Source organism: Acomys russatus, chromosome 12 (genome assembly GCF_903995435.1).
Source record: "Acomys russatus chromosome 12, mAcoRus1.1, whole genome shotgun sequence".
NCBI classification, from domain to species: domain Eukaryota; kingdom Metazoa; phylum Chordata; class Mammalia; order Rodentia; family Muridae; genus Acomys; species Acomys russatus.
The window spans coordinates 42,263,750-42,281,467 of NC_067148.1; the positions used below are offsets into that span (position 1 = coordinate 42,263,750).

General features: G+C 53.8%; 1 protein-coding gene across 1 annotated transcript; it reads left to right on the forward strand.

Annotated features, from left to right (window-relative positions):
• Nucleotides 1–6,377: 6,377 nt before the first annotated feature.
• On the forward strand, nt 6,378–14,737 carry Klhl30 (kelch like family member 30). The gene is made up of 7 exons (XM_051154357.1): nt 6,378–7,289; nt 8,250–8,385; nt 10,454–10,540; nt 10,870–11,025; nt 12,280–12,468; nt 12,845–12,990; nt 14,129–14,737. The coding sequence occupies exons 1-7, from the start codon at nt 6,396–6,398 to the stop codon at nt 14,384–14,386; spliced, it is 1,866 nt and encodes a 621-aa protein (XP_051010314.1). The 5' UTR covers nt 6,378–6,395; the 3' UTR covers nt 14,387–14,737.
• The last annotated feature ends 2,981 nt before the right edge of the window (nt 14,738–17,718 follow it).

Sequence of the window (17,718 nt, forward strand, 5' to 3'; positions counted from 1 at the left end):
TGCTGGCTTGCCCATTCCAGGACCTGGTGGGATTGAAGGGTTGATACTGATGCTGGCTTGCCCATTCCAGGACGTGGTAGGACTGAAGGGTTGATGTGTGAGGAAGTTCTGCCCAGAGACTCGCCATCACTCAGATACTCACCAGCCTGTGGTACTTCTGGAGTAGACACTACTGGGCAGGGCACCTATCAGATAGCAACTGTAATCTTTTTGAATGTAACGAAGGAGGCTGGGTTACAGCAGTCACAGAGCCTAGCCTTCAGTTTTCCTAGGCAAGAAGAGGCCCAGTCCTCACAGCCTTTGGGCCTCAGTTTCTCAGTTGAAAGGTCAGATCCAGACTCTCAGGGACACCCAACAAGGTCTGGAGTACGTGGAGCTAGATAGGACATCAGGCCAGGGAGGCAATGGGATTCAAACCTGGGCTTGTGACCCAAACAGAAGGCAACTTCTACAGGAAGCTACCTAGAGATTCTAGTACCCTGGCCTGAGTGAGACAGGTAGCTGATTTTTAAAGACATTCTAGGTTGTTCTGATGCCTTGTCCAGCAGGCTAGAGCTGTCTGTAGCAGCTCACCTCTGGGGAGCAGAGGCTCCACATAGGCAGAGGCCCCCTCATGAACACAATCACAGTTGGACACATAAGTCTGTCACTGTGCTGGAAAAACCGCACTGAGGACCCAGAACCCCTAAGTATATATCCTGGAGGCTGAGGCCACAGAGTAAAGCTTCCAAGTGAGCGAGGGCCCTTTTGCCAGTCTGTAAATGTGCGCAGAACGAATATACAGAGTGATAGAAACCATGCCAAGGCGAATGAAATAATGCCACTCCCAGATCAACAAAGACTTGCTGCAAAGTTGAGCTTCCTAAGAACAACCGTGAAGTTCATTTCAAAGAAGCACAGATAAAGAAAGCTGCCCTGGCTTGCACATAAGCTCATGTGTTTGGACTCTTGGTCCCAGTGGGTGGTCCTGTCTTGGTAGGATGTGGAACCCATTGAAGACAGAAGCTGACTGGAAGAAGTGGGTCATGGGGGGAGGGCCTTGAGATTTCATAGCCCAGGCCCAGTATCTTCCGGCTTTCTATTTCCTGATTCTGACACAGTATGACCAGCTACCCGATGCTCCTGCTGCTATGCTTCCACCACCCTGATGGACTATGTCCCCTCAAACTGTGAGCCAACGAAAACTCATTCTTATGTATACACTGTTTTGCTTGCATGTACACCTGCAGGCCAGAAGAGGGCACCCGATCTCATTACAGATGGTTGTGAGCCACCATGTGGTTGCTGGGAATTGAACTCAGGACTTCTAGGAGAGCAGATAGTGCTCGTAACCTCTGAGCCATCTCTCCAGGCCCTGCAAACTCATTCTTTAAGTTGCTTCACCACAGAACCTATAAGACCAGCCTCTAAGAAGATCCCCAGAGACCCTGGCCCCAAGTACTCACAGCTCATACCCTCTAGAATATGGAGGATGTTGAGGGGTGGTTCTGTGGGTACTTCTCTCTACACCTCAAAAAAAGCCGGTGAGGAGAGAGAGCTTGTGGACACCCGGGGGTTGGGATGGAGATTCAGTCTTCCCTCTCAATGTCCAGCAGGTTCCTAGCCCAAAGTAGCCTGTAGATTTCCAAATCTTGGAGGACCTTTAGTGCAGTCTGATGGGACATTCTGAGAGGACCGCCCCAAAATGCTACTTGTATGGCACTGCACTTTTTTCTTTCTTTTTTGTATTTTTGAGACAGGGTTTCTCTGTGTAGCCTTGACTGTCCTGGACTCGCTTTGTAGACCAGGCTGGCCTCAAACTCACAGAGATCTGCCTGCCTCTGCCTCCCGAGTGCTGGGATTAAAGGTGTGCACCACCACCGCCCGGCTTGTGGCACTGATCTTTTGAGACACTAGGTTTGGGGGCAAATTGTTTCACCACGATAGCTGACAGATACATTAAGAAAGCACAGAAAGAGAGCTTGGTTCTGGCCTGAGGTGTGATTATTATAGGACATTGTCCTTCAACCAAGATGGTTCTAAGCCAAGAACAGAGAAGCCTGCTTCTCCACACATGGAAACCAAGCCCTGAGATGAAGTGCTGCAGCCAATCACAGGGTCTGAAGAAGGGACAGTAACAGCATGGAGCATGGTGGCTAACTGTAGAAGGAGAGAGAATGTGCTTACAGCAACCCCCCTCCTGAAATCAATCTTGCATGTACCCAAAGACAATGCACCAGCCAGGCCATAAAATCAGAAGTGTAGGAAGCAGTCTAATTTGTGGGACCCTATCCTGGGCTGGCCTCACAGCCACAGGAATATCCACACACCAGCAAAAGCAAGTGTGCCGCCTCCAAGCCTGGCCCCTCCGCTTGTGACCTGCACCTTTTAAAGATGGTGGCACATTCATTTTTGTGAATTTGCACTCAGGATCTATTCTGGGGAAATAGCTGCATAGCTGATTCTTTTCATCACAGCGTCCAAAATGGAAAATGACCCAGAAGCCCATGAATAGGAACTGTGCCTGGTGTCACCTCCACCTTAAATTTCATCCCTGTCAGGATGAAATTGAAACCCGTGTTTTCAACCCAATCTCCTCAAAACTCATGATTCAGCTGCGTGTGAGCAAGGCGGTGACACGTACTCATCCAGCCATGCATATACGCCCTGACTGGTGGCCGGCAGTCTGTGAGAGATACTGTCATTTGCTGTTACGGAGTTCTGTTTTATGTTTTTCAAAACATATGTGTGATTTCTTTCTTTTTTTTCTTTCTTTTTTAATGTCATCATAGGATTACTTTGAAAGGGCAGCTCTTAGAAGCAGTCTGCTATTTTGATCCTCCAGTGCGGTGTCTCCTGCCAGGTCTGTCTTCTGATGATGCTCTGGGCTTTTTATGTTCATGTGGTCTGCTGGGGGACCTGGTCACTTGGCACAGCCAGCAGCTCCCTGTGACAGAGTATGTGTCACAGTTCCCTGTCCTTCACTCCCTCTAGACCGAGCAAGCAGGCACTGACCCTGCGAAAGGAGTTGTAAGCCAAGCCAAGCCTTGCTTCAGTACCCTCCCCCTTGGTGGTTCTAAATGCTTAGCACACAAGGACACTCATGAGGGTCCCCTGTACCACGTGAAGCTGAACATCAAAGCCAGAGGTCTCCCTGTGACACAGAAGCAGGGTGAAGGAGAAGGGCCTGGGGATGAGTAAGGGGGGACGCACAGAGCCAATGACCCTCCACAAGGAATCCGACAATGCGAGGAGCCTGGTAGGCCCTGCAGGGCTCTCCTGATGGTGACCTTGTTCCTTCAGGGAGCGAGGCTGTAGCTTCTGACTTCCCCACTTGCTGTACTGGCCAGGAAGGTGCCATGCATCCAGCACCTTAAAAAATTATCCAACTCTGCCAAGAGGGCTGTGGGACTCTGTGAGAGCATCAATTCCACCCTAAAGCGGTATTCTGATGATCCTTCTAAGGCCCACATGTGAGAAGGAAGGTGGTGGTGAGGCCCAGCCTTGTCACTCAGGTCCTGCCTGTGCGCTGAGGTGTCCCACCTGCACACTGAAACCCCTTATATTGGAAGCTCATCTCTTACCCTCCCTCCCGCCCCTGACCCAACCTGACCTTGGGTGACATCAGTACCCTGGACTCTTGTCTGTGAAGTGTGTCCCCGTGAACCAGGCATGACATGGAAGGTTGCAAAGTTTGGCTGCTTTATTTTTATTTATTTATTTACTTATTTATTTTGCTCTTGGTCACTTTTTAAAAATATATATTTTGTTGATTTATTCATATTACATCTCAGTTGTTATCCCATCCCTTGTATCCTCCCATTCCTCCCTCCCTCCCGTTTCCCCCTACTCCCCTCCCCTGTGACTGTGACTGAGGGGGACCTCCTCCCCCTCTATATGCTCATAGGTTATCAAGTCTCTTCTTGGGGCTGCTTTATTTTTAGATGACCCCATTTCTTAGCTGCTTGAAGCACTCAGGATGGAGGGAAACACCAGGGCAGGCCAAGGCCAAGGCTTTGTTTATTTCATGAGAAGTATCCTGGTCTCCCCCACCCACGCACCAGGTGTCAGGGAGCCTTGTCACTGCCCCAGCACTGCCTTTACGGCTGAAGTCTCACCCACTGTCACCATGAACCCCAAGCTTAGAGACTAGGCTGACGGACTTGTGCTTACTCACGACAACGTGACCGTCCCACTCCACGGAGGGACTGGCGCCATCTGGGTCCCCATCAGTACAGCGGTAAAGCTGTATAAGAAAATCCTCAGTGTCAGCTGCAAGCTGCTTTCTCTGGGTACCACTGTCCCCCGCACGGGATCCTTGCTGTCTCTACTCTGCATCTTGTATTCTCTCAGCCCTCCCATCCCCAGCCCCCAGCCCCCAGCCCCCATCCTCACGTAGCCTGACTTCCTGGGTGAGTCAAACACACCCTCACCCAAGAAGCCCCTACTGTCCATTCTAGCCCTCAGGTAACCCAGAGGCCTCCCCTGTGACAGGATAGCCTTTCAGAGGAGCTAGTCTTCGAAGAGCTGTGACCTCACTCCTTCCCCCACCAGTTCCCCCTCCCTCCCATGCGGAGGCTAAAAATACCCCTAAATTCCCACGTGGCCTGCCCTGCCCTGCCCAGCCCAGTAGGCCTCCGTTGTGGCCCACACTTCAGTCTAAATCCTGCCCTTTGATCTATGATCTCAGCAGCAAGGGGCTCCACAGAAGAGTGCTAACAGGTAAGAGCAGGTGTTCTACAGGGCGGTGAGTTCAGGATTGGCTCGGTAGAGTCCTCTACAGGCAAGGGGCTCCTGGGAGCTGGAAGGACAGGCTGAGGGAGGGAAGGCTTAGGAATGCAGGCAGAGCCACGGTAGCCAGGCCTGGTTAAAGCCGTTGCCATCCTGCCCTTTGAGCAGCCCTGGTAAGACTCTAAACTCCCCCTTTACCCGCCAACCTCTGAGGAACTGCAGGGCAACAGATGTCAGCAGGTATCTCTGAGGCCCCCCTGGGAGAGCTGCTGCACACACAGGCCTGGCTGCACCATTGTAGCTATAGTTGATAGCCAAAAAGCCTAGCAGTGACCGGAATGTGAGGCCTGTGGGCACAGCCAGGGGCCTCCCTAAGAGGCTAGAGAGCACAGATTCCTGATAGGTATGAGGGTCTTGAAACCACAGGCCTCCTATGTTTCCTTTTGTGGTCCTGAGCCAAGGCTGTTCCTTGAAAATCCTCCTGAGAAGGTCCTCTGTGTAGGTCCCTGTGTGGTAGGAAGGAGATACCATCAGGGATGGGGCGTGGCCTATGGCACAGGTGCTGTGTTTAGCCAGTCCCCTGGATACAGCCTTGTCCTCTATTCCCTCATTCCCCAGGCATCCACGGATTCAATCATCCTCCAGCACTGTGGTGGATGTGTGAGGTACCGCAGAGGGGGTGATAACGCTACCGCTACCACCGTGTGGTCTTTCAGCTGTGAGGGACTCAAGATGGGGCCTCCATGTAGATCCTGCCCTCTCCCCTTGGTCCCTCCCGCCCCCCTTTCACCTTCACTTTTCTCTTCCCTCCCTTCTTTAAAAAATTATTATTATTATTATTATTTTTGGCACAGTCTCACTTTGTAACCCAAGCAGGCCTTGAATTTGCTGGTGACCCTTGTGCCTCTGGGATCGCAAGTGTGCCCCACCATGGCCAGTGACTGTTCCTCTCCTGGGTGGTTTTCCTAGGGCAAAAATACCAGACATGCAGGTCTAGAAGTGGGTCTGCCGACGGGCAATGCACACAATGCTACGGGGAGCCGCCATTGTTATACGTCAAGTTCCCTGTATTCAGCCATGGTTGCAAGCCAGGCTCTGAGTTCAATCACTATCTTCTCCCCAAACTCCAACCCCCCTCCCACCCATCCCCCACTCCCCCACTCCCCACCCCCCATCCCTGGGAGCTCAAAACCCCTTCACCCTTAGCCTCTCCATAAGATGTTGAGGAAACAGGCCCAGTGACGGTGTGGCTCAACCAAATCACCCAGCAAGCTCCTGCAGACAGGCAGTGAAAACCAATGAGGCAGAGCAAAACCTAAAACACCTCTAGTGGCCTGCTCAGCAACACAGGGCCTCCTGAGACAGAGGAAGCCTCTTGGGTGCTTGGAGCCGGGAGGTGCCTATTCCTGGAGGGAGGTCTACACTTGTGGAAGACAGAAGGCCAGGGCTTGTGTTCGCTACATGGCTCTGTATTGCCCTAACTACCCGGCCATGAGTATGTCTAGTCCTCAGCTTCCTCCCTATAAAGTGGAAGCAACAGTTGGCTTATCCCTAGGGCTGAGGACGTGGGCTAGAGGAGGATGTCGGATGCCCAAAGTGGCCCTCACAGCGGCCACACTCAGTTGGTGGGCACTTGCCAGGTGTGGGGTCAGCTGATGCCCAAACAGTTATACAATGAATTGCAGATGGATGAGCCCGTAGCTCTCATAGCTGACCTTGTTTTCTTACTTATGTGCTCAGGGGAGCCCCAGGAACTACTTCCGGGAAAGAGGGTGGGCCACCAGGGTCTCTGTGGGCACCGCATCATGGTGAGGAATGTGGACAACCTGGACTTCCATCTGCCATCACACGCCCAAGACATGCTGGATGGCCTGCAGCGTCTGCGATCCCTGCCCAAGCTGGCCGATGTCACACTGCTGGTGGGTGACCAAGAGCTGCCTTGCCACCGAGGCCTCCTGGCGTTGAGTAGCCCCTACTTCCACGCCATGTTTGCCGGAGACTTTGCTGAGAGCTTTTCGGCACGTGTGGAGCTGCGGGACGTAGAGCCAGCTGCAGTGGGCCAGCTGGTGGACTTTGTGTACACAGGCCGGCTGACCATCACTCAGACTAACGTGGAGACACTGACCCGCACTGCCTCATGCCTCCACTTCCCCGCTGTGCAGAAGGTCTGTGGCCGATACCTCCAGCAGCAGTTAGATGCCACCAACTGCCTGGGCATCTGTGAGTTTGGGGAACAACAGGGGTTGTTAGGCGTGGCCGCCAAGGCCTGGGCCTTCCTGAGGGAGAACTTTGAGGCAGTGGCGCAAGAGGATGAGTTCTTGCAGCTGCCTAGAGACCGGCTGGCCACCTGTCTAGCCAGTGACCTGCTGCAGGTGCAACCGGAGCAGAGTCGGCTAGAGGCCCTGCTGCGCTGGGTGCGCCATGACCCCCAGGACCGGGCTGCCCACCTGCCTGAGCTCCTCAGCCTGGTGCACCTGGATGCTGTGCCAAGGCCCTGCGTGCAACAGTTGCTGGCTACAGAGCCACTGATCCAGGAGTCAGAAGCCTGTCAGGAGGCCCTGTCCCAGGGCCACAGTGAGGTGAGTCAGGGGCAGGGGACCTCCACCTACGAAGGGGAGGAGAAGCCCCTGAGCCCCCACCTGCATGGGGAGAAAAGGGCAGGCACCCTCAACAGTGTGCCTTGCTCTGAGTACCAAGGAAGGAGCCTAGAAATGTCTGTGTCTTTAAGAAGCCTACCAGAGCCAGGCAGTTGTGATTGGCTCACCTTTAATACCAGCACCTGGGAGGCAGAGCCAGGTGAATCTGAGTTTGAGGCCAGCCTAGTCTACAGAGTGGATATTAGGTAGCCAGGGCTACACAGAGAAATCCTGTCTCAAAACAAAAACAAACAAACAAACAAAAAGCCTACGACCGAGTGAGGATGGGCCTAACGCACAGTGCGAAGGCCAGCCCTGGGAGGAAGCCGGGAGCACCTGGCAAAGGCTGGCAGTCAGGGAGGACTCTCTGGAGGAGCCAGCGTTGGGGCCGGGCCATAGAGGAGGCATAGAAGTTAGATGGGAGGAAGATGAGGAAACGCCCCGCCCAGGCCAGTGATACAGCTGCATAGAGGTAAGACACTGTGGGTCCTGGATGATGTCACCAAGTGCCCCTGTGGGGCTCCAACTGAACCTGCATGGAATTCCATGCCTGTTCGTGCTAGCTGTGGAATGGCAGCAAGCAGGTTCTGACAGACTGACAGGCCTAGCTGTGCTTGCCCCAGGGGTGACCCACAGCACCTGAGAAAGCAGGCCCTTTGTGACTCCTGAGAGACACAGCTCTTCACAGGGTGGGGGTGTCCACAGGGGAGGGGTGTGCACCACCATGTCCAGCCCATGCAAACATATGTGCACAGGTGCTCACAAATGCATAGTCACATGTATGTGTGCGCCCATGCTAAGGCCCAGCTAACCTCAAGCACAAGCACTGACAGGCCCAACACACAGGGACCCTTGGGTTGGGCAGACAGGGGCTAGCCACTCTGACCTGGTTCCCACCCACAGGAGCTTCCTGACCTCCCACAGAAGATACAGGAGGTGCTGGTGGTCGTAGGAGGGCGGGCGCTGGAGGAGGACGAGGAGGGTGGTGAGGAACCCAGCCCCTACACCGGGAACTTTGCCTTCTACAACACTAAGGCCAGTAAGTACCTGCCATGCTTGTCAAGGACATGAGCCATGTACCACCTTGGGGTACATCCAGTGAGGTGAACAGAGAACAGGACGCAGGGGAGGGGTAGGGACCTGCACTAGCCCCGCTTCTAGAAGGCTGGGTGTTAGACCTTACCAGAGTTGCACTACTTTCAGCCCACTTTCCCTCTGCTAGGAGCTCTACCTCTGGTTTCTATTATGCCCTGAGGGGCGGGGATAAAAGGCCCCATGGCCCAGCCGGTGCTACTCAGGGAGGATGTCCTAGCATCGATTGTTCTAGGTTTCCTTGCCCTGTGTGGGAAGCAAGGCTCTAGAGGGAAATGGTAGATAAGAGACTGCAGACAGCCCAGGAGTCAGAGTTCAGGTTCTGAGTCAGCCAAAACTGTCATCCAGTTTGGCCCCAGAGGAGGGTCACTTAACCTCCCCGGAGGTGCATAATCTGTAAAATGGGTTCCCCATGCCTCCTCCCATGCTTGTAAAGGGGGGCTGGGGAAAGGGTAGTAGGGCACCCCACAGGGCCATCTGCCTGTGCTGATGAGGGCTGGTGGCCTCCAGGGCCTCCAGGGTGAGGCCAGTACCCACTGCACCGACTCTGGCGGGCTGGAGGAAGTCCGAGGCCAGCAGTCCTGGTCACAGGCTTACAGTGGGGATTTGGGGTTGACGTCAGGAGAGAGCAGCTGCCTGGCAACAATGGTCTGCCAATTGCTGGGCCATCCTCACCCTGGGGTGACACAGACATGAATCAGGGGACACTCCGTTCCTACCCATGGTACCAGGCTCCACTCACCATGAGTCCTAGAATTCTATGTGTTCCCAAAGTGTCACAAACAGTCAACAGTGTTCCAGGGGACTTCCCCAGGGCCTGGCCTCCCACCAACACTTGCAATGAGTCCATTCATAGGATTCGGGTTTCCCACGCCTATGGCCTCATGATGTCTTCTTTCACTCTGTCCCTCACAACAGTGAAAACAGCCACCGCTGGTGGACATTTCCCATGCACCTCACACCACCCCTTGATTCCTTGATTCATTTATTTCTTCTTCTTCTTCTTCTTCTTCTTCTTCTTCTTCTTCTTCTTCTTCTTCTTCTTCTTCTTCTTCTTCTTCTTCTACTTCTTCTTGGTTTTTTGAGGCAGGGTTTCTCTGTGTAACAGCTCTGGCTGTCCCGGAACTTGCTCTGTAGTCCAGGCTGACCCAGGCTGACCTTGAACTCATGGAGATCCGCCTGCCTCTGCCTCCCCAGTGCTGGGATTAAAGGCGTGTGCCACCACTGCCCGGCTCTTTTATTTATTTATTTATTTTAACATGTATTTATTTATTTGGGCCCATGTGTGCCATGGTGCACAGGCAGGAGTCAGAAGACAACTTGTGGGAGTCAGTTATCTCCTTCCATCACATGGCATGTTGATGACCCAGGCCATCTACTTTGATGGCAAATGCCTTTACTGGCTGAGCCATCTCTGTGGCCCAATTCCCCACCCCCACCCCGTTCTATAACCAGGGGAGCCGAGGGGGGCCCTGTCTAAATCCACACAGCTAGTACATGCAGGATTTGGACTTCACTCTACCTGCTGCAAGGCTGGTGTCTCTCTGTATATCTCGGATGCCTTGTAAGCGGAGAGAGGCTTGGGATAGATGGATAAACGGACGAGCAAATGAATCCGTGTGCTACTTACTACCTGCTCGTGATGCTCATGCACACGACCATGGTCACCTCTGTGACCAAGGTGGACTGGGTCCATTTAGGGTCATCGAGGTACACTTCAGGTCAGGGCGACACCAGGATGCAGATCCTGGACTGCCTTTTAAGCCCTTGAGCCATACTTGTCCAGGCTGGGCCCAGGCTCTAAGGGATACTGTGGAGAATCTGATAAGCTAGGATGCCCTGCCCCCACCCCACCCCCACCCCTACCCCCACCCCTACCTTCCCTGGCTCCACTCCCCACCTGCCCTTCTTCTCATCACTAGTGCAGGGCAGGCAGGCAGGGCTGGAGGAAGGGGTGGGGGTGGGGGGTGGTAAAGCAGAGCACCTGCAGGAGTTTGCTTCTCTCTCCATACCAGGGCAGTGGATGGCGCTCCCAGACTTCCCTGACTACCACAAGTGGGGCTTCTCCCTGGCAGCGCTCAACAGTGATGTCTATGTCACAGGTGGGTGGCCCGGAGCTCCTAGGAACACCCCGATCAACTTGGCACAACATTGGCCCCTCAAATCAACTCCCCCACCCAACAGGATCCTAGGAGGTCTACTAAGACCTTCCAGACCTTTCTGTGCATCTGAAAGTGAAGAACTTCCAGAGGGAGAGATGGGAGGGAGGATTAGAAACTCCAGGTCATCTTTGGCTGTACAACGGGCTTGAGGCCAGCCTGACTCAAACAGGCAAAAAACCAAATCATTTCCAAGCAAATAGATAAAAATGCAGAGTCCACTGACAGGTGCTAGGAGCTGCCACTGTCTATACGGAACCTCTCTCTGGCAGGTGGCTCAAGGGGCACCAAAACAGACACCTGGTCGACTACTCAAGCCTGGTGCTTCCCTCTGAAGGAAGCTGTCTGGAAGCCCGTGGCACCCATGCTGAAGGCCCGCACGAACCATGCCAGTACAGCACTGAATGGAGAGATTTATGCTATTGGTGGTGAGGCCCCAGCCCCATCACCATGCCCTGCCCCCTATCATCATGCCCCTCCCCCATCACCATGCTCTGCCCCTCATCATCAATGCCCCTTGTGCCTAGAACCACAGGTTCTCATTCCAAACCCTCACTGGGGATGCTGCCAAGGAGAGCTCTCTGTCTTGTGGGGTTAGCGAGCCCCATGCAGATAGTCCTCAGAACCCCTGAGGTAGCCATGATAGCCAGATAGCCATGAACCATTGAGCCCCTGTTTTCCTATCATGGAGGACTGAGAGCCCCAGGGATAGTAGAAATGATTACACACACACACACACACACACACACACACACACACACACACACACACACACACCCCAGAATCAGGGACTCAACCCTCAGCTCAGAGTCACTGGGAAGTCTTGGGGATGAATGACCCAGAGTGACCTTCATGATGTTATCAGCCTCACACAGGGACAACCGCATCACCCAGACACCCAAGTGTCATAGCAAAGAGTTTCTCTGGACAGTGTACTAGTTAGATGAATATTAAAATAGGCCGCGTTGGTAGTCCCCAAAAGCCACAGGCAGCAGCCCAGCCCAAACCACTTCTAATGCTTAACTGTTCTGGCTGGGTCCCCTTTTCTCTAAGACTTGCTATGTTCCTAGTTAAAAAGCAAAGAGCAGGCTAGAGAAATGGCTCCGAGGTTAAGAGCACTGACTGCTCTTCCAGAGATCCTGAGTTCAATTCCCAGCAACCACATGATGGCTCATAACCATCTAAAACGAGATCTGGTGCCTTCTTCTGGCCTGTTGGCTCATACGCAGGCAGAGCACTGTAAAAATAATAAATAAATAAATATTTAGAAAGCAAAGAGCACACATAGTCACTGAATCCCACACACCTCAGGGTCCCCAGGGTCTCACAAAGGCTTAGACTAGGAGACATGTAACCCATAATAAGTTATCACAATTGGCACATCCATTCCTCTGGAGGCATCACCACAGTCTTATGCCTTACAACCTGTTCTCCCAGGACCGGCCCTAGGGGCCAGTGCCCACCATCCCTCCCACATACCACTTACTGGTGTGGTCTTGGGTAAGCCCTGCTGCCCAGCTCACTGCCTCTCCAAGTTATACCTCCTCCAGTCACCTTCCCTTCCTGGGGCCTCTAGAGCCATCCCTGTCACCTTTGAAAATCCAGACCCTGAGTTTTCAGGACCCTCCCCTATTCCTGGACCCCAGTGCCCAGCTCCTCCCCAGCTAAGACATCCTCCACAGGCACCGCCCTGGATGCAGTAGAAGTGGAACGTTATGACCCCTATACGGACAGCTGGACTCCTGTCAGCCCGGCCCTCAAGTATGTCAGCAACTTCTCGGCTGCCAGCTGCCAGGGCCGCCTCTACCTGGTGGGCTCCAGTGCGTGCAAGTACAACATGCTGGCTCTTCAGTGCTACAGCCCAGTGACAGGTGCGAAAACCTCCCTTAGGACCCGTCTACCCGAAGTGACAAGGTCGAAGTGGGGTCTTATGGTTTCTGGAACTGGCAGAAGAGAGTCATGGGGGGGGGTGCGAAATGTGGGTTGGACAGATGCAGAGGCCCAGGAGCTCCCAGCAGCCTGTGGGAATGAGGTGAGAAGGTAGCCAGGTCAAAGCCCCCCTCCTGCCTGCTGTATCTCAGTGAGAGGCAGGCAAGGCTGAGGAGGCCTCACTGCCCCCAGGCTGATCCCATTGGCACTGAGTGTGCTGGGGTTCTGGCGCCTTCAGAGTAGGAGCCCTTCATGACTTTCCCCAGTGAGGCACATTCCCCTCCCCTTGGTGAGGTGATTTGTCCATGTGCCCTACAGATGCGTGGAATGTGATCGCCTCACCGTTCCTGCCCAAGTACCTGTCCTCTCCACGGTGCGCCGCTCTCAACGGAGCCCTGTATCTCATTGGTGACAACACCAAGAAGGTCTATGTGTATGACCCGGGGGCCAACCTGTGGCAGAAGGTGAGTCTCCTCAAGGCCTCCCTCTGCCTGCCCCCCTGGTGGAGCCTTGCTGGACTCCTGGCACCCCAGAGGTTCAATAGAATGGAGGCGTGGGAGAGTGCCCAGAGAGGGCGACGGAGAAGTGAGGCAGCGCTCAAGGCTCTCTCGAGAAGATAGTTCTAGTGATAATGGCTGCTGGTCACTCTTCCCTTGAGCTCTTGTCTTCCTTCTTGGGGACTCAATGCATATTCAGTGGTGAATATGGCCTCTGGGACAGCCATGGATAGAAAGGAAGATGGCGAACCTTGCGCCCTGTGGGAGACAGAGCCAAGCAGGTGGATCCTGAGCTAGGAGTGAGGAGTACCCAGCCCGCCAGTGCCATTTCACCCTTACTCCTCTTCTTCAGGCCCAAGAAGTGGTAGGAAGTAGACATGTCCAGGTGCCATCCCAGGGACCCAAAGCCCTGGCCTTTCTCCTCAGTCCCAGGCTGGGATGCTCTGGGTCAGTCCACCTACCTCTAGACCCAGTCCCAGGAGCCTGATGAAATGGTGGCCCCCACCCCCCCCACCCCCAGCCACTAGTAAGCCTGGTGATAGCACTCCCACTGTGCCCTATTGCCCATAGCTGCCTTTTCACTTCAGTGTCCCACTGACTGGAGGCCCCGTTATAACAGTCAAGCAGGTGGAAAGCAAGCCCTGCCAAGGTGCTTCTTGCCCGAGCCTCCCAGCTGAGCTACAGCTGGGCTGGGTTCCCAGTAGTGTGGGACTGGCTTTGACCTTGTTGGGCCTGTAGTGAGGGCAGTTGCCTGCCGTCATCTTTGTGTGGAGACAAAGCAGGCCTTTCTTATCCTGTCCGAGAGCATTGCCGTGTTACAGCGAAGCCAAGCAAGGTTCCACCTAGACTCCAATGGAGGCAGCTCTGGCCTCAGACCTCAGCACTTTGCTTGGATCCTGGGACTCTGGAGCCTGAAGGAGCCATCCTGTTAGGTGTAGGTTGGAGAGAGACCAGGGTCTCACTTGTAAAGAGAGCCGGACATAAGCATGGTGGGCAGTGATGAGCTCTGGGATTCAAGGTCAGGTGGTGGTCCCCAGCCCCATTAAGGACATGCTTTTTTTTACGCTTCAGTTGTCCACTGGCCCCTGATAACTGCCATTCACAGGTGCAGTCACAGCACAGCCTACACGAGAACGGTGCACTGGTGCCTCTGGGTGATGCTCTGTATGTGACAGGTGGCCGCTGGCAGGGCATGGATGGAGATTACCATGTGGAGATGGAGGCCTATGACACCGTGAGGGATGCCTGGGCTCGCCACGGCTCCCTGCCCCGTCTCTGGCTCTACCATGGGGCCTCTACCATCTTTCTGGACATCTCCAAGTGGACAAAGCCCTTTAGCCCCAGTGCTACTCAGGAGCCCTAGGAAGGGAGGAGGAGATCCTGGGTCAGCTCTTCATCCTGCAGAGTGGTCCCTTCTGTGCCTGTGCCCTCTGTTCACTGTGAGCTGCTGTCCCCTCCAGGGCATGGGCTGGGCTCAGTATCAGATGACTACCAAATTTTGCCACCATGGTAAGAGTGAGACCCTGATACGCACATGGTGGGGGAGAGCTCTGCTGTCCCTGAAGGCCTCGGAGAAACAAGCTGAGGGGTCCTGGACTGCACCCTCAGAGCAAACCAGATCTACAGCTTCCTCTCTCCCCTCTTTTCTCAGAGATGAAGGCTAGGCGCTCCCCATCGCTAGCCTCTGAGTGTTGGTGCTGTGTTTACATATCTGCTTCTGTGATGAAGGTGGCCCTGCCCCACCATGGGTCCCTCTGACACCAGGAAGGCAGCCCCTAAGGAGATACTAGGAAGTCAGGGGTGTGTGGTACAGGGCTGGAGAGTGAGACGGGGGGTGGGGGGGAACCCTCTAGGAGAGTGGTTCTCAACTTTCCTAATGCTGAGACCCTTTGACACAGCTCCTCAGGTTGTGGAGACCCCCAACCATAAAGTCATTTCATTGCTACTTCGTAACTGTAATTTTGGAATGTAAATATCTGATATCTGATCCCCTCACCCTGATCTGCAGGGACTTATGGGTGTGGACCTTGCGTGTGTCAGAAGCTTGCTTCCAGTGGTTTGCTGAGATGGAGTGGGGGAGGGGCTGACATCTGATGCATTCTCCTGCCAGTCATGATGTGAGGGACTCAGACCTTGGTCTCACTGAGGTCGTGCGTGGCCCTGTTCTGTGTGTCTCTTTCCCTCCATCCCGCCCTCTTTTTTTTTTTTTTTTTTTTTTTGGTTTTATGAGACAAGGTCTCTCTGTGTAGCCTTGACTATCCTGGACTCACTTTGTAGACCAGGCTGGCCTCGAACTCACAGGGATCCGCCTGCCTCTGCCTCCCAAAATGCTGGGATTAGAGGCATGTGCCACCACCGCTCGCCTTCATCCCGCCCTCTTTTGCTCTCTTTATTCCTTCTCTCTTTTCCTCTCCTCCAGACAAGCAATAAAGGCCTCTCACTGTGTGTGAGTGGTACGCTCTGTCTGCACAGACCAGTGAGGGCCTGGACGGCAGGTTGGCAGTTGGTCTGGCCAACATCAGCTAATAGCCCAGTGAGGCCCCGAGTGGCCCCAGCTCCCACTGCATGCGGGTCTTCTTCTCCAGGAGCAGTTCAGGGGTTCAGATTGGTTCCTGACACCCCTGGAGGTCTACGGACTGGACTGCCACCTCCATCCTGCTTCCCAAGTTAGGCTTCACTTTGCTCTCAGACCGTTGATCTGACTCAGAAATCAGACAGAGCTCACACCTGGGCTCTGAGTGCTCCCAGGGTGTAAGGGTTGAATAAGAACGGCCCCCATAGGCTCATATATTTGAGTACTTAGTCACCAGGGTGTGGGACTGTTTGAAAGGATTAGAAGGATTAGAAGATGTGGCCTCATTGGAGGAAGGGTGCTCGAGGTTTCAAAAGCCTATGCTCTCAGCCTGCAGATCAGGATGTAGTTCTCATGCTGTGGAAACAGCTTGAGGAGGACTCTGCACCATGGGTAACGCCCTCCTGTGATTACCCTAAGCATGTTTCCCCAGGGCTGTTCAAAGGCAAAGGCTGGGAGAGTGAGGCTGACTTTAATGAGAAATGTGAAGTTGGAAAGGCCATGCATCCCTGGGCCAGTGTATGGTTCTCAGCTTTGCTGAATTGTGCCTTATCTGGCCAAGCTTCAAGGCAGAGCTGTGGACATGCCAGATGCTAGCAACAATGGCATATCCTGACCCCCACCAGCTTCCTGGGACCACGGAAGGGGCAGATGCACACTTAAGAGAGAGTGCAGGTATAGCTACAGTGTCTGCTGTGTAGGGCTGACGTTCCTGACTCAACTGGCCCCGTCTCTTACTAGGGCCACCCACTGACCAAAGCAACCAGAACCTAGGAAGGGGAGACAAAATACTGGCACAGCCCACTAAAGCCACCCTAGGGGCACTGAGTGAGTGGAGAAGGGGACAGCCACTCAGGAGATGCCCCTGTAATGGACGAGAAGGCCACAAGGCAGACCAAGAATCATACCTCAGAATCCCCAGGGAACCAAAGACTCAGACATTTGGAACTAGTAAGGACTTCTGTTTAGGGTATGGAGTGCTCACAAGCATGCCGAGCCTACAGGAGCACCCAGAATCCTTAGAGTCCTCAGATCCTTCAGGATCACTCAGAGCCCGAGAGCACTTGAGCCACCATGTTCTAGAACACGTCAGGTCAGTGTTCTATGGTTGTGAAGAGACACCAGGACCAAGGCAATTCTTAAGAAAAGAATTTAATCGGGGGCTTGCTTATGGTTTCAGAGGCTCCCGGAAGAGAGCATAGCGACACACATAGTGCTGGAGCTGGGAGCTACATCCTGATCTGTAGGCTGAGGGAGACTGGGCCTGGCATGCATTTTTGAAACCTCAGCACCCACCCTCAGTAACAACACACTTCCTTCAACAAGGCCACACCTTTAAAAAAAAAAAAAAAGATTTATTTATTTTGTATACAGTATGCATCAGATCACATTATAGATGGTTGTCAACCACCATGTGGCTGCTGGAAATTGAACTCAGGACCCCTGGAAGAGCAGTCTGTGCTCTTAACCACTGAGCCATCTCTCCAGCCCCCAGGCCACACCTTTTAATCCCTCTAATCCTTTCAAACAGTTCCATACCCCGGTGACTAAGCATTCAAATGCATGAGCCTATGGGGGCCATTTTTATTCAAGCCACCACACCCTGGGAGCACTCAGAGCCTGCAGGAGCACTCAGACCCCACAGAGCAGCTGATTGCAAGACATGGCAACTGGGCCTGGATATGCTTTTGTTTGGTGACTCCTCAATGTTCCCACGCTCTATCCTACATTTTCCTCATCTGTACGATGGGAACATCATGTGATCTGAGCACTGATGGATGGTCCATCCATGTACTAGGCAGGCCAGGTGACACCGTGGTTCTCTGCAGGTACTCTAGAGGCCACAAAGCTTGTCAGCCTTGGGGAGGCTCCCATTGTCTTTGAGTAAAGGGAGATTTCATGCCCATGACCTCAGCAGCCAATGGCCTTCCTTCGGAGGAAGAGGGACACTAGGAAAGCTTGGCTCACTGAACTGCCAGGAAGCCGAGTCAAGGCCATGACATGAGGGCCCAAGAATGAGGATTAGATTTCTGCCACGCAAGAAGGCAGGCACACCGGGAGGTCGCTCCTAGCTCTGCCTGCCCTGTCCCACCCATTGGGCACAGTCTACTCAGATGCAGGCA

Coding starts and splice junctions, on each gene's coding strand:
- Klhl30 (XM_051154357.1), top strand. CDS start 6,396: ATGGATGAGCCCGTAGCTCTCATAGCTGACCTTGTTTTCTTACTTATG. Junction 10,541..10,869: donor CAGTGATGTCTATGTCACAG/GTGGGTGGCCCG, acceptor TCTCTCTGGCAG/GTGGCTCAAGGGGCACCAAA. Junction 12,991..14,128: donor GGGCCAACCTGTGGCAGAAG/GTGAGTCTCCTC, acceptor TGCCATTCACAG/GTGCAGTCACAGCACAGCCT.